Source organism: Lissotriton vulgaris, chromosome 7 (assembly GCF_964263255.1).
Source record: "Lissotriton vulgaris chromosome 7, aLisVul1.2, whole genome shotgun sequence".
In the NCBI taxonomy this organism is placed as follows: domain Eukaryota; kingdom Metazoa; phylum Chordata; class Amphibia; order Caudata; family Salamandridae; genus Lissotriton; species Lissotriton vulgaris.
Window position 1 is genome coordinate 1,265,410,071 of NC_141695.1, and position 21,482 is coordinate 1,265,431,552.

Here is a 21,482-nt window from a genome sequence, read left to right on the forward strand (position 1 = left end):
GACGGGTCGTTTACGAAGGATAGACCTTGGGACAAGTTGTCTTGATCTGTCCACCATAAGGCCGCTTCCTTCATCATTGGAGTGACGGTCACCTTGTCCTCGAACGATCCGTCAACCTGTTTCCATTGGTTGTCTAGTTGCTCCTGCAGAGGACGCATCCTCAGTCTGCAGTGAGGAATCAGGGGAATACATGATGAAATTACCCCAGCAGAGATTTGTAGCGGCGTACTGAAAGACACCTTTCTTGTAAGTCCGGAGGCCAGGTTTGTAGTTTCTCCCTCCTTTCAAGGGTCGGAAAGGCTTTAGAGAGCTTTGAATCCAGGATGGCTCCCAAGAAACGCGCTTTTCTGGACGGGACTAGGGATGACTTTTCCTTGTTTAAAGTGAGTCCCAGATTTTGAAACAAGTTTGTACAGGCCCGAACAGCGTCCCGCGCTGAGTCCCTGGACGGGGCCTTCAGCAACCAGTCGTCCAGGTAGGGGAAGACTTGAAAATGGTTTCTTCGTAGGAATGCCGCTACAGGCGCCAGCATCTTTGTGAAAATCCTCGGGCTGAGTGAAGACCAAAGGGTAAAACCCTGAATTGAAAGTGGCTCTTGGCTACTGTGAATCGTAGAAACCTTCTGTGTGCTAGGTGAATCGGGACATGGAAGTACGCATCCTCGAGATCGAGCGTGGCCATGAAATCCCCCGGGCTGATGAGCCGCAAGATGTCTTGGAGAGAGACCATCTGGAAGGACAGGGAGAGGAGATAGGTGTTGAGCTCCCTGAGATCTAAAATGGGGCGCCATTTCTCCAGCGTCTTCTTTACCAAAAAGAACCTGGAATAGAATCCTTGTCCCTTTTGATTGGAGGGGACCGGCTCTATCGCTCCCTTCCGGAGCATCTGTTGGACTTAGAGCCGCAGGTGTTTCAATGGAATGGCTGCCGGGGGCTTGGGTAGAGGGACTTACATAAATTCCAAGGTATGTCCTTTCCGAATGATGTTGAGCACCCAACGGTCCGATGTTATTTTGGACCAATTCTGAAGGTATTTGGTTACCCTGCTTCCAACTGATGACTTCTTGGAGGAGGGTCCAGTAGGAAGAGCCAGTAGGCCGCTATTGGCGCTTGGACGTATCCCGTCCCCAGCAAGCCTGTTTCCCCTTATTGTAAGGCCTGGAGTAGTTAGAAGATTAGCCTAGTCTCTGTTGATAAGGCTGGCGGTACTGCTGGGAACCTGAGCCATTGGATGAATAACGCTGCTGTTGATAGGATCCCCGTAGTTATTACCTCTGCCTCTGAAACCCTTAAAAGGAGACTTGTGGTATTGAAGGGTACCCAAGGATCTGGCGGTTTCCGTGTCCTTTTTGATCTCCTGAAGAGTGTCACTGATTAGCTTCCCAAATAGTGCTTCCCCATTTAATGGAAGATCCAGGACTTTGTTTTGAATCTCCTGTCGAAACCAGGTAGCCTTCAGCCACCCCTGGCGACGGAGGACTGCAGCCCCAGCCAAGGAACGAAACGCTGTTGTTGCAATGTCCATGGCACAGTCAATGATCTCCATTGACGTCGCCTCTCCCTCCTGCAAGATCTTTTTTGCCTCTGATGTCGATTCTGGAGGTAGCTGGTCCAGGAACGGAGCAACATCACACCAAAGCTGGCGGTCGTATCTTCCCAAGATCGCCAGGGCATATGCAGCTCGCCCCAGAAGACTCGTCATCGACGAGAATCTTTTCCCAGCACTATCCAATCTCCACCCTTCCTTGTCCGGAGGAGTTGTTAAGGGAGCAGAGAGGTTGCGGGATTTCCTCTGCGCTGCTTGCGAAATAACTGAGTCTGGTCTGGGATGGCCCGTTAAGGCCGCTGGCCCATCGTCAGGTGCTCTGTATTTCTTATCCAGACGCGGTAGCACAGGGACCACCGTCGCTGGGTTCTTCATAGCCTTAAGGCCTTCCTTCCACAGATGATCTACTATAGGTATGGACCTTGTTGTCTTCCGGTAGGGTTCCTTGAAGTCGTACAGAAACAATCCGTGGCCACCGCAGGCATAGCCAATTTGAACCTGCCAGCTGCTCTTTCCATCAGCTGATGGAAACCTCCTACGTCCCCTGGCGGGCAATCTACTGGATCCGGAACTGGAGATGAAGGGTCCGGAATGATGTATTCATCCCATTCAGTCGTATGATCAAATCCATGATTCAAATTTTGATCCTCATCCGAGGAATCATGGGCGTCTGCCGGCCTGGAAGGTTCTTGCGGAAAGGATGTCTGAGGCTGAGGGGACACCTGAGCAGGTAATCCAGGAGTAGCCGTTGAGGCAGAAGCCGAGGCAGAAGCCAAGACAGGCGCTGCAGGAACCAGAACTGGCCTAGTAGCCTTAGATTTGTAGTCCTGCATCATCTTATGCAGGTTCTGTAGGAATGAAGATGGTACTGTAACCATATCCTGCCCAGAATAATGTTGTGACTGGGCCGCCTGATGATGTCCACCATCCTCCTGGTCATATCCCCCTTCAGAGTCCGTCTCTTGACATTTGACCAGAAGTTGAGAGGGACTATTGGCATAGCCATAAGAGTCCTGGTCATCCTCATCTGACTCCCTTTCCTCAAAGAGCAAAGCTGGTGGCAAGGGGGTCACTCTCCTAGGAGATGTCATCTCCGGCGTTATTCTTGGGACTGAAATTGTAATCCTTTTTTCAGATGACAATATCGTCAACGGTTTTGTCGACAATGGTTGCACACTCGTCAACGAGATTGGTGTCGTCGATGATGAAATTGTCGACGATCCAGCTGTCGTCGTCAAAGTTGTCGTCGATGCTCTCGCCGACGACACGGTCGTCGACGTCGTCCCCATCGTCGTCGACGCGGTCACTCTAGTCGTCGATGCTGTGGTACTAGTCTACGCCTTAGTCGACGAAGCCGTCGACAAACCTCCCGCCGACGCGGATGAACCTGCCTTCGAAGCTTCCTTTTTTGATGACGATCCCTTCGTCGACGAATCCCCCGTCGACGAGCTAGTCGACGGAACCAATTCCAATTTAGTCTTCAATTTCTTCGTCGACGGAAACTCCGCCGTCGACGGCTTAGTCGTCGAGGACTTGGAACTCTTCTCAGAAGATTGGGAAGAGGGTTTCTTGAAGGCTGGGTCAGTCTTCGCACCCTTGGAAGGCGTAGATGGTTCTACCCTCTCCTTTTCACCGTGGTGAGGAGATTCGCCTGGACCCAGGCTCTCAGACTCTCTGGGGGTCTTTTTTGAGGCCTAAGAGGGATGATCCACAGAAGAAGGGGAACCCCTACTTTTGACTGACCTAGATGACACAGCTGATGATGACTCCTCACTGTCACTGGAAACTCCATGTTTCCTCTCCTTCTGTTTCTGAAGCCAGGTCACGATCCCGGAGGGTCTTGGTAGAGAAAGTGCGGCGGATTTTACAGTCCTCCGCTTTATGATCCGGATAAAGGCAATAGATACAATCCTTATGCCTATCTTCCACAAACAACCTTTTCTTGCCACAGGTGGAGCAGGGCTTGAAAAGGGCCTTCTTATCCTCGTCAGCCATCCTTAAACAAGCCTGTTCAGAAATTCTGAAGAAAATTTGAAGAAAATCCTTTGAATAGAGAAGAAAAGAGCAGAGCTCAAAGGAGACTCCCTAAGCACAACGTGCGGTAGAAAATCTGAGGCTGAGGTTCCTTCAGGAGGGTTCTAAGGGGTGAGGCACTTCTGATTGGCTGATGCCTAGGTTTGGTCTCTCTTACAAAAAGAGGGTGATATGCTACAAAAAGATATGAGGCCTAGGCCTTTTTCTCTCTTTTGTACCTACTGCTATGGTATTTTTGTTACCGAGACTCCCATTCCGACGACGGGGAATGATACAAAAGCATGGCAATCTCTGAAAGTTCCAATACTGGGGCAAGAAACTGATTTAAAGGGGTTAACAGAAAGAGCTTGAAGATCACTCACCCTCCTGGCTAATGTAATGGTCACTAAGAAGACTGTCTTAAATGTCAGAAGTCAGAGGGCAGGCAGTGCCTTATCTTGCCTCCAGTCGGGGGACTGTGCTGTGTTCAGGGTATGCTAAAGGGCCTATGAGGCTGCGACAGCCAGAGAGGTGGGAGATTGGACAGTGCTCTTGCTTTGAGTCCCACATCATCTGTGAGACACACGCTCGCAAAAGGGCTGGGAAGCCTGATGGCCTTGGGGATACAGTCGATATGGAGGATGCAGTTGGGCGCCCCTACAGTGGCAATGGAAGGAGCGAAAGGAGGAGTGGGGTCGGCACCAGGGAGGTTTCCAATGACCTGGCAGTGACCTGAATATCTGTCATGCACTCCAGCACTGTATCAGCCTTGTTGCCAAACAGCTCGGAGACATCAACCGGTATGGCCATCTGTGCTGATTGGTCAACCCCTGAGAAGACAGTTGATCTCTTTTCTTTTTTTTAAAAAAGGTGCGTTTACTAGCTTCCAGAATTCACGGCTATTGCCTGAGCTAGCTGCCTTGTCTAGGACGGCCCATAGATCCTCCCGGACTTCCTTTTCTCTACTTTTGCGCACTAGTTTATATGAGGCCCGCAAAGTTCTTATCTGATGCTGGCTTCCAGGTCTAGCCTTTAGGCCGCATAACAGAGCCTTTCGTGTTTTTGTACACAGTGAATCAAAACAGCCCCTGCCTTTTTCTTTTCTTTGTGCTTTTGTTTTGGTAAGTGCCAATTTTAAGTTACCTAGGATATTGCAGAAAGCTCTGACAAGCTCCCCTGCATCCGCTTCTAGATCTAAACACAATTGTATGTTATCTTGTGTTTTTGATATGATGTCTGGAATAATCTTGATTTTGTCTAGGTGGGCCCAATGTAACTGAGCCCAGTTTCTCCCTGCCACAATTGGTGTTTCAACAGTAGTGCACCATTGTTTCTCCCATGTTGATATTATCAACTCTAGTGAGACTCTAGCCTGATCGCTAAAAGTTGTGAGGAGTTCCCTATCTTGGTAACCATTACACTAAGAGAAGGGGTTAAAAGTATGTAATCAATCGAGGCCTCTGCCCCATTTCGGCAAAAGGTGTTCGGGAGAGTATCTGTTACGGGGTCTGGGTCGCCAATTATTTCCATGTTTAGGGAGGCTATTAGTTTATTTAAGTCATTACCATACTCACTGTGTGTGAAATGGTGTATCGAATTTCACGCCATATCCTCAATTCCACAGACAGGCAGGCAGTATGTTATGTTTGTACGGGTGTATATTAAAGTCACCTAGCCATATAAAGTTTATATTCTCATTCTTAGTGATACGCACTGTGTCGGCAAATGCTTTATCGACCTCCCCACGATTGTATGTATATTTGGACCAAATCTATTAATATAGTAGTTTATCAATATCCATATCCCTTCCTGTTGTACCTCCAGCGTCATAATGTGAAAGTTTAAATTTAGTTGGGCATTCATCTTTACTTTTACAGGTAAGTCATTCCGGATCAATGTCAAGATGGCCCCCTTCACCCCTTCCCGAGGTAGATGGATGAGCTTGAGTCTGAAAAGATCGATAGCAGTTAATAAAAACTGGTGCCGTGGCCCATGTCTCCTGAAAACATTTCATGGCCCTCCCAAATCTTTATCAAATTAAGATCATTCAATTTGGGGGAGAGGCCAGCCACATTCCACAATGCTATTTTTAGTACTGTTTTTTTGTGGCTCCCGATATGTTCTTGGTAACTGCACCCTCTCTACGAACCCTGGTCTGCGTGGATTGCCTTTCACGATTCGATTCAGGGCTCGGCTGCACTGGCTGTAGTCCGTCACAGGCTTAGAGGTCTGACAAAGGCGCAAATCTATTCCCAAGTTCCCATTCATATACCCCGGTTTGCCTCAAGATGGCTCCCCTATCTGCCTCTGCCTAGGCGATAGAAAACCCTCCCTTCTCGGCGGCGCCAGAGGTCTATAGAAGAAACCCAGGGGTAAGACTGCAATCTGAGTACTTCTAATGGGAGCATTGCCTAGTTGTGTCAGGAGAAAACCACCCGCGAGTTAGCTTTTAAAGTTCAGAACCACGCAGTCTCCCGGCATTTCTTTCCTGGCAGGGCCCACCCAAGATACTCTTCTTGCCATAATCATCTGGCTTGAGATATCTCTACCCACTGCCCCCACCTTATTTAGGTTTTGAGTTAGCCAGTATAGAGCTTTGGACATTAGTTGGGTGGTTGATTCTGCTTGCCTCTCCCGCAAAGGTGGAACATTCCCCAGAACTAATGCCAAAGGGGCAGCTTCTGGAGGGAGATGTAGAAATTGATGTAGAGTTTGATGTCCGTTCCTTAAGGTGCTCGAAGCCAATCTCACTTTCCTCTCAATGTCATCTTGGTTGCCCCCGTCTGCAGAATTACTAAAAATATTTGTAGTTACATTGGGAATTGCTCTTGCCAGGTTATCGCTTTCGCTGGTTTCGGTCCTTGTGGTCCCCCCATCCTCTTTCTCTTTGCCACATTTTCAGTGCTGTTTCCCATGAGTTTTTTCATGGCCGCCACCCTGGTAGAAGCTCTTTGTGAGATAACCGGCAAAACAGAGTCATGGGGTATGGGTCCTATGTGTCTCTGGTCATAGCCATTTCACTCGGCCCTCATCCATCCAGCGTATCGTGGTTCGGCATTCCCCCCCATGAGGATAAAGGGCTTCAATGATAGCCGATGTTCCGTCAGCTCGATCTCATGCTCCAGAACTGATTTTGCCCTAGTAAAAAAAAAAAAAAAAAAAAGAAAAGAGTCAAGTGTCCCCACAATGCTACCGCCCACTTGGGCGCTCATGCCCTCTCGTTTGCTCATCCCTCTACTTAGATGCTGTCAAATGATGTTTGCCCCAAGATGGTAGATGGTAGATAGTGGTGAATAGTAGCAACGGTAATAATGGTGGTAACGTTAATAGGTGACAGAGTTAAACACTTTACCTTGGGATATCGAGCATCAGAGGCCTCCTCCAGGGTGTGGTCAGTGCTTCGCTTGAGTGGAGCCTGTGTGACAGGGACGTTGGGAGGTGTGGTCCTCCTCCTCCTCCACAAACACCCTGTCAGCAGACCAGATTTTTTCCACACCCCAAGGCAAGCTACTAAATTCTTGCTAAGCCTGGCTGCGGCTAAAGGCATGTAGGAACACCTTCTCTCCTTCATTCCTTCTTTTCCTTGAGGCGGACGACTTCAATCAGGTTGCTCAGTCCCTGGTTATTCAGCCCCCCGCTGTACATGTTGAGCAGTGACCAGTTTAGTAGAGACTAATCATGAGGGCCCCCCACAAGCTATTTGCTTGCTTTGCTTTTGTTTATCGGTCTCTCCCTGACCTATGTCAGCCACTCTTGCAGCCGTGCGTCTCCTCTTTTCTTCAATATCTCCAGTGTATACTTGATCAGCCCACTCAGCCCCCTCCTGAGCTCCTCAGCCGATTTGCTCTGGTCTGGTCTAATCTGCTCACTGCGAGACCGCCTAATCACTCTCCAATTCTCCGCTGCCTTCCGCTCTCTTCTCCGATAGGGAGTCTGACCGCAGCCCTCTCCGTCCCTGGTGAGCTCCGTGAACTCAGTTTTCCTGTTTTTGTTTTTCGTTTCACTCTACCCAGGACCACCTCTTTTTCACGGTACACTCACTAGCTTCCCTGAGGCACTGATTTCCCAGCACTGATTCCCCAGCAGGACACTCTTCTGCCGATCTCTTTTGGCCCAGAGGTCCACGGCTGCACAGCATCAATGATCCTCGGCCTCTACATCGCCACAAATCAATAATAACCGCGGCAGTTACGGCAGTCAATCACTACCACAATCCCACAAATGTTATTATTGGGCAGCCGGAAATTCGGATTCACAGAGTTTTTAGAGTCCCGTTTGGATGAAGCTTTTTCAGCACGCCACCATTTGCAGTTCTCAGGAGGGTATCACGTGACCACTAGTCTTTGCTACCTTCTTCCTTCCCGTAACGGCCTCTGCTGCCTTTCTCTGCCCCATGATCTTGAAAGCTGTTGATCTCAAAAAGACATTGCAGCAGAGTACCACCATGGACACGATGGCCCCTACCCAGCAAGTCGACTGTCCATTTTACACCAGATGGTAATCTTTGGTGCATACCAGCCATCAAGTATGGCCTGTTTCAGTATGACCCAGGTCTCCTTAGAAATCATGGGCGGCACTTGCGCAACACAGTCCCACAATGTCTGGGAGTATTGACCCAAGAAGCATGCAACGTTTGGCGATCGCAATGCTAGGCTGGTGAAAGTGAACATTTTCTTCCCAAAGATGTCCAGCATCTTGTACTTCTTGTACGGTGGGGTGGTAGGGAACACGCTAATGGTGACATCAGCAGCCACCCCTGCACCACCAGGCCCTCAGGGTGGGGTACTGGGGGAGGAAAGGCAGGTCCCAAGTGCGGTTAGGGGCAACAGGCAATCATCCTGTGCACCGGAACACCTCTCCAGGGCTTGCCCCAGGTCTCCAGGAGAATGTTGTGAGAGCTTCATTAAAGGGGAGCAGGGGGTTGCTGAGAATAGCTCAGATTGAAGGACCTTCAACAAGACGCTGCTCTTGACTGTGACAAAGGGAATCTGCAGGTCGAGGGCCTCCGCCGCCCTCTTCACCAACATGGTAAAGGATGCTCCTTCCTCCAAAGTATGTCCCAGAGGCAAGAACAAGCCAGACTCTGGAGACGTGTCCAGTGCACTACTATCTCCCAGCTCCTCATACCAGGAGTCCTTATGGTAGGACAGGTGCAGGTCATCGGTTGGGTCAGGGAGCCCATAACGGTCATCATCACAGCCCCAAAGTTTAAGTCCACACTGGGTCAGTCAAAAAACACAGGCCGCATATCAGAGCCAGATGGGTTTGGCCCACCGGGTACCACCGACAACCTCGAAAGGTATTGTGGCAGGCAATGGGATTGGCAGCGTCAGGTGGAGTCGCCAACACTTGCCCCAGCAGGAGTCTCTGCTTTAAGTACAGAGTCAGTCCCGAACCGAAAGTGGATTCAGAGAGCCAGTTGGCATAGAAGGCGGGCCTGCTGGTGGTATCCAGACAGTGGCACCTCTTACTCTGTGGGACTTGAAGGTGCACCAGAAGGAGTCTGTGATCCAAAGATGCATGGCAGCACAGAGCTGAGCAGGGCTTGTTCCAGGGGCGCAGAGCTCACCCAGCCTCCGGTTCCACAAGGATTGTACAGGAGCAGGGCCTAGAAGCACAAGGTCAAAAGGGGAAGGCCAAGAATGTTTCAACTTTTTTGTGCTTCTTAGACTTACCCAAGTTTAATGAGGACGACTTAAACGGTGAGGAAGGCTGATGACGAGTCAGACTCAGCAACTGGGCCAGAGATCTTCCTCAATAGCTTGTTCGGGAACAACATGGCGGCTTCTTGTGCTGCGCCACTAGGGGCTTCATAGCTCGCTCCCGAATCACCTTCGGGAGCACTGACAAACAGTTAGTGCAGGACCTGGAGTCCTAGTCCAACCCCAAACAACAAAGACAGACCAAGTGGGGTAACTCTGAAATTCGCTACAAGAGTTGAAACCTGTAGGTTTGTTTGGAGACATGTACCTAGCACACTGGGAGCAATAGATAAAAAATAGATAGACAAAAAGGTTGAAAAAGCTGGTCAAAAAGTGAACGAGGTAGTTCTCCGGATCCAAGCTGAAGAAAGGAACGGATGTCTGCATGCCAGTGTGGTGCCTACATAGGCATACACACGTTACTGCAGATGCAGACAACATTGAAGTGGAGCCACCGACACCACTTACCGGCATGCAGACGTACTGCTCAAGATTTTCTGGATCCAGTCTGACATCAGGAGAATATTCTATGGTGAGGTTAGCAGTCTATCAGAATCGTGTCTTCTGCATTGACATTACCTTACCAACTTAGCCCTTCTCAAATCATTTTAACACCATCAGCTTCAATACTTCTGCCATCCTGCTGCCAAGGCTTCTCCTTCCATATTGCCACCATGCCACATAGATAAAGCAATCCCTCATTCAGGACATTTTCTCACCTCCCTTATCTCCTAGAGACAATCAAAACACTTACCAACCCAACAATCGTAACCATCTCACCTTTCCAAAATCTACTTTTCAATGCGCGAAGGACCCATTTCACCACAGGAAGAACTCGGAGAATAGATGTTTTCAAATATACACAAGCAAGATTTGAACCACTATAAATATGTTTGCATCAAATATTGAAAATAAATGCTGTGCAAAGCTGAATTCGGTAGGGTTAAGACATTAAATTCAAATACAAAATTTACAGCACTAGAATCAAAGCATATTCGACTAGTCCAGTACTTGGCACTACACAGTGTGGAAAAAGGGTGAATTGAGAGATAGCACAAGACAACACATCGGTTGTGTTGCACTCCTTGAATTCATGCAACATACCATATCCAATTACCCCTGCCTCTAGAGGGGTAGAGAAGATGAGGGTTTAATTTTCAAGGGCATATTGACTGTACTCAGGCAGGAGGAAGATCTTTCTTGCATGGCTACACCTGGGAGAGGGCTGCCAGATGCAACAGCGAAAAACTATGCTCTTAAGTAGAACGGGTATGCTGGTTAATGGAAGCACTGTTGAGTTTAACAGCATAAGGATGGAGGGCATGAAATAAAACAAGACTTGTCACTAGAGGTGGAGTTGAACTGAAGTGGATATAAACACCAGGGTGAGAAATTGATCTGCTAGCATTAGTCAGAAAAAGCTGTACAGGAATGTGGAGGTGGATCAAAAAGGGGATGGGTGTAATTCTTACATACACAACTGGTGCTTGCAAAGTGAAGGAAGAACTTCCGCTCTGTACAAGAGTTAGGTAGCACCTGCCGGGAGGAGTTCACTACCCACCTCCTTGACTCCAAGGGAAAAAGAGTCCAAGCACAGGCGACTACACAGACAAGTCTGGGACAACACAAGTTGAGACTGTCCAGGAGTTATGAGAACACCAAGCTCTCCCTCCAAGATCAAGCAAGAGAGTGGGGATTAGGACCCCAGAGTCTTGTGCTGTGAACCATAGCGGCCAACACTCAGTGTTAGGCTGGTATATCGGGCACTCTGTCACTGCCAGATGAGCTGACTTGAAAAGGGCAGTATGCAGGTAATTTTTTCAGTCCTGTGGGCTATGACGAGATGCTTTTTTTTTTATTGCCCGTACACTTGGTCTTTCAAGTTGTCATCTGGCAGTGGCAGAGTACCCAACAGGCCAGTTTAACACTCAATTGGCCACCTAAGCACAGTAAGGTAGTGGACACAGTTATGTAGTATCAAGGATTCATGAGGGTATCACCTTTCCCATCCCTGAACCCCTAGCAACACCTGTTAGTTCATTGTGCAAACAAGTGCCAATCTAGATCTCCTTGTCACTTTCACATTAGCAGATACAATGCTCTAGCCAACTGCGGTAGACACCACCAGACCAGATACAACCCCCACCAGGGAAGACTCTCCTACAACTTTCTTTTGAACCATGCTTGTGCTGCTATTTAGTTGACCCCTCCTCCCCAGAGAGCCCTTCTTTTCTGCTTTCCCTACGCCCCCTTACTTCCTAGTTCTCACACAGAGGTTTAGCATTCTTCATTACCTGGCTTAAGGGACCATAAGATGTCTCCCAGTCACTGACTTATCACTTACAGTCATCACTCCAAATTGTCATGGCCCACATCACATATGACACCGATACCCCTTTCTGCCACAGCTCAATCAAACCATACAGCTGAGAACAGATGATGTTCCCATTTTCTGAACAGGACTCGTACCATTGGCAGTTATGTCTTGGCTATATCACTCTAGATAGGTTTATTGTACCTGTGTCGTACCATTGTTAAAACAGTAATTGGAACTGTAACTAGTATGAAAGAAACCTCAATAAAAATTATTAGAAAAAATATCAAGGATACACTAGGGTGAGTATCCTGTTAGGGTCGTGGTTTTAGAGGTAGCCATTTTTTAGGGCTCTACGTTGGACTTTGGTTTTTGTGGCTGCTCCTTTTTAATCTTCATAGCCAGAGGAACCACAGGACCAAGATCCAAGTAAAGCATTGGTACTAGTATTTCTTCCTGTATCCATGTTTTAAGGAGAGGCCCAAGCGCTTATGGACTTTACTGAGACAAGCGGAGCATTTCCCCATAGTTTAAAATTGGATGTTGAGCTTAATGCCAACTTGCTTACCAGTAACCAGCATAAGGAAGCTAGAACAATATTTGGGGTTGGTTGTTTGGCCAAGAAAGCAGTAGACCCTTCTGGTTTCTTCACTTATCATAGTTTCAACAGGTTTTACTTAGTTGCTCTGAATGTTCATTTCTTTGCTCTGAATGTTCATTTTTTTATGTAATGTACTGCTGAAGTGATTCTTGACTGCTCTCCCTACTTGTCCTCGGAAAGTCAAACTGCTAAAAGGGAGTCTCTTGCTCATCTGTTATGCAATACACTAACAAAGCACCCCGATATCCCAGAGGGGAAATGGTGTTGTCCACAAAGAATAGAAACCAGTAACCCCTGGCTGTCCAAAGACCCCATTTAAAGGGCTGCTAACATCGAAAAAGGACAATGCTGGTTGATCTACTAACAATTAAAACAGACTTGCTCAAGACAAAAAGTGCCAGGCATTCAGTGATAAACCCTACTCAAGTTAGTCCAAAGGAAATGAGAGAACACTAGCTCAACAACAAATTTTAAAAGGAGCAAGAGGTGAGAAATCAGACTATTTTCATTTAGAGGGCCATTTGGGATCCACCAACTTGGGTAGAATTAGGATGTTGTAGTTAAAAAAGTACTGAAGACTCAGAAGATTGAAGAGAGACCATCTACAGTCCACAATAAACTTGAAACAGGCCGGTCACTCAGGGTGAAGTGTGTGGACACAGTCCATCAGTGTTCAGAAATTGCAAATTAATTTTGTACAGCTTAAATGTTTCCACAGGATTTGCGTTACATAGCATAATAAGCAAGACATTCTGAAGAAAGGTTTAAGGTATACTAACAAACCGGTCAGTAGACACAAACAGATGCTGTTGGTAATGTGCATGATAATCAGTGGGAACACAGCTAAGGCAAATTTGCGAGTGGTTACACAAGTTTTTTTTGTTGGAGTATTTAAACCTGAGCAGGGTATTTGCAAATCCACTGCATTGTACTGAAAGAGTGGTAATTTCCTTCTGTATCCAGAAAGACTGACGTATATGGAGAAATGGCTGCTTAGAGAGAATGATCAGAAGGTTTTTAAAGAAGCAGTAAATAAGTCAGTATACAGTACCTGGAATGCTTTACTTGACATGTTAACAGGTATTAATGATCTGAAATCAGGCAAAACCCTCCGGCAAAAGGAAATGCTGTCCAGAAATACAGTATCTCAAGATGAAGAGATGAATCAATGCTCAAGGACTTTAAAGTTGTGAGTTTTAATATGCATGGAAATCGAATAGTTTCTTACCTGTCGGTGTAGTTTTGCAGCTTGAAGATCTTTCTGGATTCACTATGCTGTGCATATTCCGCAGTCTTGTGGTTGGGTCCGGATTCGTAGTCTTTTCTTTGTTTTTTTGTTTTTTTTTCTCGTCGCCCAAGTGGGCGTCGGCGTCACCCCTCCTTGGGTGCATTTCCGGTGACGTCGGCATGCTTCCTGCGGAAGCTCCCACCCTTGGGCGCCATCTTCGGATTCTTTTTTCCGTGGTTCTTTCGTCTTCGAAGTGATGGCAATGTTCTATGTAGGTGAAACTTTTCAACCGCTTTGTACATAAAGTCCTTTGTACCTTTTTTTTTTTTGACCACCTCTCTCCTCTCCAGACTCATCTTTCCGGCGGAGGTGGGTGGGTTCGCTAGTGAATCCAGAAAGATCTTCAAGCTGCAAAACTACACCGACAGGTAAGAAACTATTTGTTTTGCAGCGTGAATCTTTCTGGATTCACTATGCAGTGCATAGATTTTGTAGCGGTTTCTCATTTCTGTGTTTTGGCTGGGTGGAAGATGAGCTTTGGTTCTTGAATATGTGCTGGAGCACCTTTTGTCCGACTTGTGCTTCCTTGTTCATCTGAACATCCACGCAGTAGTGCTTCGTGAATGTGTGCACCGAAGCTCATGTTGCCGCCAGGCATATGTCTTGTATGGGTGTGTTAGCCAGGAAGGCTATTGTAGCACCTTTTTTCCTAGTGGAGTGGGCACGTGGCCCCTCTGCTAGTTCTTGCCCTGCCCTTTTGTGGCAGAGTTGAATTGTTTGCGCGATCCATCGTGCAATAGTGTTCTTGGTTACTGCCTTTCCCATGAAACTGTTGGCGAATGACACAAAGAACTGCTTTGTCTCTGTGTCCCTTTGTCCTCTCGATATAGTGCATGACCGCCCTTCTGGAGTCTAGGGTGTGTAGGGCTCGCTCTGCACTAGTGGTTGGTTTTTGGATAAAACTCGGTATCTGTATGGACTGGTTCATGTGGAATTTGGACACCACCTTTGGCAAGAAGTGTGGGTCGGTCCTCATCACAACCCTGTCATTGTGTATTTGTATGTAGGGTTCCTGTAGCGTTAGCGCTTGAAGCTCGCTTACTCTGCGTAAGGACGTTATTGCAACCAAGAAAGCTGTTTTCATGGTCAGCATTTCTAGTGAGGCCTTGTGGAGTGGTTCAAAGGGCTCCTTCATGAGTTCTGTTAGGACTATGTTCAAGTTCCATGCCGGTGGCGGTACACGCTTGGGTGGTGCGATCCTCTTCGCTCCTTCCAGAAACCTCTTCACAACCTGTGATGTGAAGAAACTCCTGCCCATCTCACCCCTTGTGTAGGCGACTATCGCTGCCAAGTGGACTCTCAAGGAGGACGAGCTGAGGTTCTTCTCCAGTAAGTGCGTGAGGTATTTTAGCACTGTGGAGTCCTTCTTCATTTTATTGTGAAGTCTTTTTTTCCTGCACCACATCGTGAATCTCTTCCACTTTGCCACATAGCACTTCCATGTGCTGGGCCTTCGTGCCTCCCGAAGGACCCTGAGGGTGCGCTCTGGTAGTCTCAAGTGTGCGAATTCTATGTCCTTAGGAGCCACGCCACTAGGCTCAGGCTCTCTGGCTCTGGGTGCAGTACCTCTCTGTTGTGCATGGAGAGCAGGTCTTTTCTCCTGCCGAATCTGTGGGGTGCACTCTGTGTCATCTCCATGATCTGCGAGTACCATGTCTGTCTGGCCCACTGTGGCGCGACCAGTATCAGGGTCATGTTGCTCGCTCTGCACTTGCTCAGTACTCTGTATCAGTGGTATCGGGGGAAAAGCGTAAGCAAATGTCCCGGACCAATCTATCCATAGGGCATTCCCAAGGGAGCCCTCTTCGGGTTGTCTGGATGCGAAGCTTTGGCATTTTGCATTCTGGCGTGTTGCAAACAGGTCCACTGATGGCGTTCCCCACCTGTTGAACAACCACCTCGTCTCCTGAGCATTGAGCTCCCACTCGTGGGATGCCGATGTCTGTCGGCTGAGCCAGTCTGCTTGAATGTTCTCCTTCCCCGGTAGGTGTATGGCCAGTAGGTCTATCCTAGGGGGATGGCCCATCTCCATATCTCCTGCGCCAGTGTCGAAAGCGTGGATGACATGTTCCGCCCTGCTTATTGATGTAGAACATCGCTGTGGTGTTGTCTGTCTGCAGCAACACCTTGTGCTTGTACAGTCTTGTTTGGAAGGCTTTCAGTGCAAGGAAGATTGTTTTCAATTCTAGGTAATTGATGTGCTTTGTCGCATCTGTTGGTGTCCACAGACCCCTCACTTTGAGTTCCTCCATGTGAGCGCCCCATCCCTTCAGGGATGCGTCTGTGGTGATGGTCACAGTCGGTGTTGGGGGTGTTAGAGGCTTTCCCCTTGTTATGTTCTCCATGGTCCACCCTGCCATCTCCTTCTGCACTGTGTGCGTCACAACCACTAGATCCTCCCAACTGCCTGAAGCCTGTGACCATTGTTCCTGGAGCCATTCCTGGATGGGTCTCATGTGAAGTCGTACATTTGGTACCAGGTGGATGCATGATGCCATCATCCCCAAGATTTTGCTCGCAGTCCTCACTGTCCGAGCTTGTCCCCTCCGGTAGAGGCGAGTTTCCCTCACCAGGGCCCTTGCTCTCCTGTTGCTGGGGAACACCCTGCCCTGTAAGGTGTTGATCTGTGCCCCCAGGAAGATCTTTACTCGCTCCGGCTCCATCGACGATTTTTTCCAATGGATGGAGAACCCCAGGTTTATTAGCGTGCCCGTCACTGTATGTGCGTCTTTCTTGCATTTCTGGTACGAGTTTGCTTTCACTAACCTGTCGTCCAGGTAAGGGTATACGTGTATTCCCTGCCTTCGTAGGTGCGCTGCGACTGCCGCAAGGCACTTTGTGAAGACCCTCGGTGCTGATTTTAGGCCGAAGGCTAGTGTTGTGAACTGGTAGTGGCTTTCTCCGATCGTGAACCTGAGCATATGCTTGTGCTTTACGTTCATTGGGATGTGCAGGTAGGCGTCCTTGAGGTCTATCGTGACCATGAAGTCTCCGATCTGCAATTGCGGTAGCACCTCCTGCAGGGAGGTCATTTTGAATTTGTGTCCTTATGAATTTGTTCAGGAACCTCAGGTCCAGAATGGGTCTCATCGTCTCGTCGACCTTTGGCACGAGGAAATACGTTGAGTATATTCCCTTGTTTCTTTCCTTGAAGGGAACCCGTTCTATGGCCTGCTTTTGCAGCAGCTCTTTTGATTCTTCCTGAAGCCGCTCTAGCTGTTCGTTTGCTAGTGGCTTTCTCTTTGGTCTCCTGCTTGCTGGCCTCCCTTCCAATTCTATGCAGTATCCGAATTGGATGATGTTGAGGATCCATTTGTCTGATGTGATCTCTCTCCATTCCTGAAGGTAGAATCTTAATCTTCCACCCACTGGTGTTATGTGGTGGTAGGTGTCCAGTTTGTCTTGACCCCTTTGTACGTGTTGGCCCCTGGGATCTTCTCTGTGGGCGGGCACACGGATCTCTTGGAAGTCACTTAGAGGCGGGCTGCTGGCCCCCTCTTTTATGCTGTCCTCATCCATTTCCTCTCCCTCGAAAGGACTGGCCTCTTGACTGGTACTGCCAGGACTGCTTCTGCTGACTCGGTTGCGCCTGAGAGTCTGCCTGGTGCGTCTGCTGGAAAGCCTGGTGTGAAGTACCTGGCTGGTTTCCACCCCTTCCGCCGGGCCTCCGTGACTGGGTGCCCCTCTTGTTGCCTCTGAATTGCAATGCTCCCATGGATCTTGCAGTTTGATTGTCTTTCTTTAGTTGACTGAGTTTGCCGTCAACTGTTGTCCCGAACAGCGTCTCGCCGTTGAACGGTGTGTTTAAGATGCTGTGTTGAACCTCTGGTTTGAAGCCCGAGATTCTGAGCCATGCGTGTCTTCTTTCCGTGACACCCATCTTCATGAGCCTGCTGGAGGTGTCTGCTCCATCCAGGGCCGTCTTGAGGCAACAATTTGCCGCATTCTTCCAGTCTTCCACCAGTTTCTCGGCCTTCTGCCTGGCCTCCTGGGGCAGGTCTTTCACCAGCTTTCCCAGCTCCTCCATGATCTGGTACATGTGCCTGTTTATGAGGGCATTGGAATTAGCCATGCGCCATTGGGTCGCGGCATTCCGTTCGATCCTTCTGCCCACTAAGTCCATCCTTTTGCTCTCCTTATCAGGTGGTGGGCCAGAAGTAGTGGCCACGTTGGCCCTATTCCTTGCAGTGGCCGTGATGATGGAGTCAGCTGAGACCATGCCTCGAATGTAGGCTGGGTCCTTTGACGAATGCTTGTACTTCTTTTCCGTTCTGGGAGTGACAGCCTTGCATGTTGCGGGCTCCCTGAATAATTCCATCCCCTGCGCCAAGACGCTATTGAGCATAGGCAGATACTGGCTCCTGGTTTGCGTGGGGAGTAATGTCTCGAGAAGAAAGTCCGCTTTTTGCTTCTCTTCGTCGAGCTGGAGTTTAAAAGCTGCTGCCGCAGACCTTATCACCGAGTTGTAGGCCCAGATGTCATCCGGCAGCGATGGCCTCGAGGGATATGTGTCGACCGCCTCTTCCGGGCTTTCGGTGTCGACATCTAGGTAATCCTCCTCCTGCGGGTCAGAGGTGGCCGACTCGGCGTCCATCCTGCTGTCCTCTTCCTCCCCATAGCTGTAACTCTCGTAGGGGTTCTCATCATCTTCCTGGTCGTCAACCATTTCGACGCCAGGCTCATGTTCCTCGACGTTTTAGTCTTCCTCCTCGACCAGATCTAGCACGGGTGGCTTGGTCTTGTGGGGAATCGTGAAGGCTCTCATCTTGGCGTCGAAATCTTTTTTCCGTTGCAAGATCTTTTCCATTTCGGCTTCTAGTCGCCTTCTTTTCTTCTCCATCTCGGCAACATTGTCCGCGCCGGGTTGTTCGGCCCCTCTCTTCGGCGCCTGGCTCGGCGGCGAGATTTTTGGTGCCGAGGACTTGGACGTCGAACTGGGTTTCGGGTCCCTGGACGGCGTCAGGGTCTTTCTCCCTCGACGTCGATCGGTCCCTTTCGGGGGCGATTTTCGATGACTTCTGCTGTTCAACAGCTATCGGCGCAGGGGACTCCTTCTCAGAGGATCCGCTGGGCCTGTGGCTAGTCGCGGACGCCAGATGTTTCTGCGTCGGCGCTTTCGCGGTCTTGCCCTCGCCTTCGAGACTCAGAGTCTCTCGTGTTCTTGGGGAACGACGAGTCTCCTACCTTATCAGATGTCTTCGTGTAATCTGTCTCTACGACCGTGTAGCTGTCGTCTTCGGCGGCAGCGTTGTCCTTTTCCTCCGAGGACATCCCCAGCTCGTACAGCAATAGCGTCGGGGCTTTTCCTTGGAGGGTGGCGTGCGCTACCCTCTGGCGGAGCAGGCGTTGCAGTCCTCACTTCTGTGGTCTACCGGTAGGCAAAGGTTGCAAACCGGGTGTTGGTCTTTCTGCGCGTACTTGTGGTGGCAGTTACGGCAGAACTTGAACGGCGTGTTGTCCATCATCGAGTGTTCAGGCCTCCCTGGCCGCGTGGACGTCGACGATCGTCGAAGTCCTCGATGATTTCTCCTCCTTTTCGCTGGTCAGTGATCGGCGAAGTCTTTCGTAGTCTTCTGGTGAATCTCTTCTCCAATTTCAGTCTTTTCCTTGTACTTTTTCCAAAAATGTCTGGTGCCCAACGGGAACGATCCAGACCCGACCGCGGAAAAAAGAACCTGAAGATGGCGCCCAAGGGTGGGAGCTTCCGTAGGAAGCATGCCGACGTCACCGGAAATGCAACCAAGGAGGGGTGACGCCGACGCCCACCTGGGCGACGAAAAAAAACAAAAAACAAAGAAAAGACTACGAATCCGGACCCAACCACAAGACCGCGGAATATGCACAGCATAGTGAATCCAGAAAGATTCACGCTGCAAAACTAGGTAATACCATGCGATGTGTATGGTGCAGCCGTTTGTAAAAGATGTATATGGTGCAGCCGTTTGTAAAAGATGTATATGGTGCAGAAGTTTGTAAAAGATGTAATCTACAAAACATTTCAAGGAAAAGAGCACTTAAAGACTGTGCACAACAGTACATGACGTTGCATTTTACTACACTGCCAAGAAAGCCAAATGCTGTAACTTGTGTGCAGCGTTCATTCCAATTTCTATCCAACTCTGCACCTGGTGCATTTTATTTTATTGTGCACTTATGAAATATAACTATTTCAGTCTCCTAGTTACATTCCAATGAGACAGTCCTGATTTATCAACCAAAGATCTTATTTTCTCCTGACAGCAACCACTCTTCTTCCAGACACGTATCCATCCAACAATACAGCTTCTCCTTATTACATCCATCATTGCTCCTTCACATACCAAACTTCCTCATCCAGACTTACCCCTCCACCACTTCACACACAATCTGCACATTCAATGTTGAAATGCTTCCAAACTCTTCCAGTACAAATAAAAGATCTGCAGATGCCCTGCAGCTTCTGTAAAACCAGACTCCACCCATGTTTTCGGTGCAGCTCCACCCCCTTCTTCACAGCTATCCCCGCTCCCCTGCCCAACTATAGAGAAATCATTTCTTTTAAGCTCTCCTCCACTAATCATTGGCATAGCGAAAACCCCATTCCACTGAGCCACTGCTTCTCCCCTTGCAGTGCCTGCAGAGCACTCTCCATTTTCCCTCTGTCCTGTTAACTACTCACACCATCTCCAGAGAGCTCATGTTCTTCAACATGCTGCTCCTCTCAGCTCACCAATTTCCCTTCTAGCTTTGATTCTCTTCTCACAATCTGCATCACACTTCCCCTTTCCTTCGAGACTGTGAAAGACTTACATTTTCCTTGTTTTCAGTCTCCTTGTTTCCTTTTCCTGGTTTCTTGGTCCTTGGAGTGCTGGAGAAAAGTTGAAGTTGAGGCTGAAGTGGAAAGCAAGAAGAGACTATGCAAATAATATGCTCAAGCATCAGTTGTAAGGATACATGCTTAACACGCTTTGGCTGCTTATGAATTGGAATGGCACCCTCAACACTTCTGAACTGCAGGCGATCTCCTGTCACAAGCTGGACTCATCATGGATGTGCCATGCACAACAGGAGCAACGCCACTGCTGCTGGGACATTGTTTTTCCCTGATGGACACCTCCCCACTATATCTCTGAAGAGTGGCGGTTGAGGTAAAACTTACCAAAACACAGCTTCGACTTCCTGGACCAGACTTTCTGAAAAAAGAATAAAAATGAAAAGGTGAGAGCAGATAGAGAAGAAGCTGTACAACAACTCACTCACCTAGATATTTGAGGAAAGGGTGGGCTGTTGCCTCTCCACTATCTGAAAGGACAGGTTTTCATTTAAGAAGAAATTCTCATTAACAGAGACAGAAAAGACGCACTCTCTCCATTGAAGAGTAAACACCAGTCAGAGCCCTGCCAAATAGCAGAACAAATTACTTCTACAGTATCACAATACTTAAATGTGCCAATTCAAGCTCTGCCTCTTGGTGGGTGGGGGTTTTTGCACAGTTTAGTCGGAGTCTGCAAACTGCACCAGACAAAATCCGGAATCCACCCCACCCTTTATTCCCATTTATTTTTTAATAGCAAAAACCCTGCAGTTTGTTACCCTTGCGTCCACTACAAGTACCAGTCTGAAGTGGAGGATTTCTGAAAGTACCAGAGTAGCCAATTCCTTATTGTCTGGTTCATGAAGACATCTCCCAGCCCCAAACAGCATTTTTCATATTCTCTCGCTTCCTTCAGTTTGTAGCCTACATTTTGCTTTGGAGTCTTTTCCCTTTGCTTGTTTCCCTTTCTTCCGATTTTTAAATTCCTGCATTTTTTTTTATTTCTGGTTATTGCCTCACCACCCATCAACCTTATTTTTGCTACTCTTTTCTTTCTGTATATTGATTTACTATGCAGCATCTTGTTTAATCTGTAGTCAAAGAATTTTGCTTGATTCAGTTACCACATTCTCTCCAGCTTGTCCTGTGAAATGCAGTCTCAAGGTTTACCCTGCTGCTTTCTCTGTTCTTGGGCTTGTGCCCCATATCAAAGAATAATCACCTTA

General features: G+C 48.4%; 1 protein-coding gene across 2 annotated transcripts in view; it reads right to left on the minus strand.

The window, feature by feature from the left end:
• The window catches only part of CDC25C (cell division cycle 25C), a 432,607-nt gene that overhangs the window by 201,519 nt on the left and 209,606 nt on the right, over positions 1-21,482 (minus strand). For both annotated transcript variants that reach the window (XM_086931823.1, XM_086931824.1), the window contains 2 exons: positions 20,602-20,635; positions 20,253-20,333 (listed from right to left, as the gene is read on the minus strand). In XM_086931823.1, the coding sequence (XP_086787949.1) occupies positions 20,253-20,333; positions 20,602-20,635 (115 nt within the window). The remainder of the gene's footprint in view (positions 1-20,252; positions 20,334-20,601; positions 20,636-21,482) is intronic.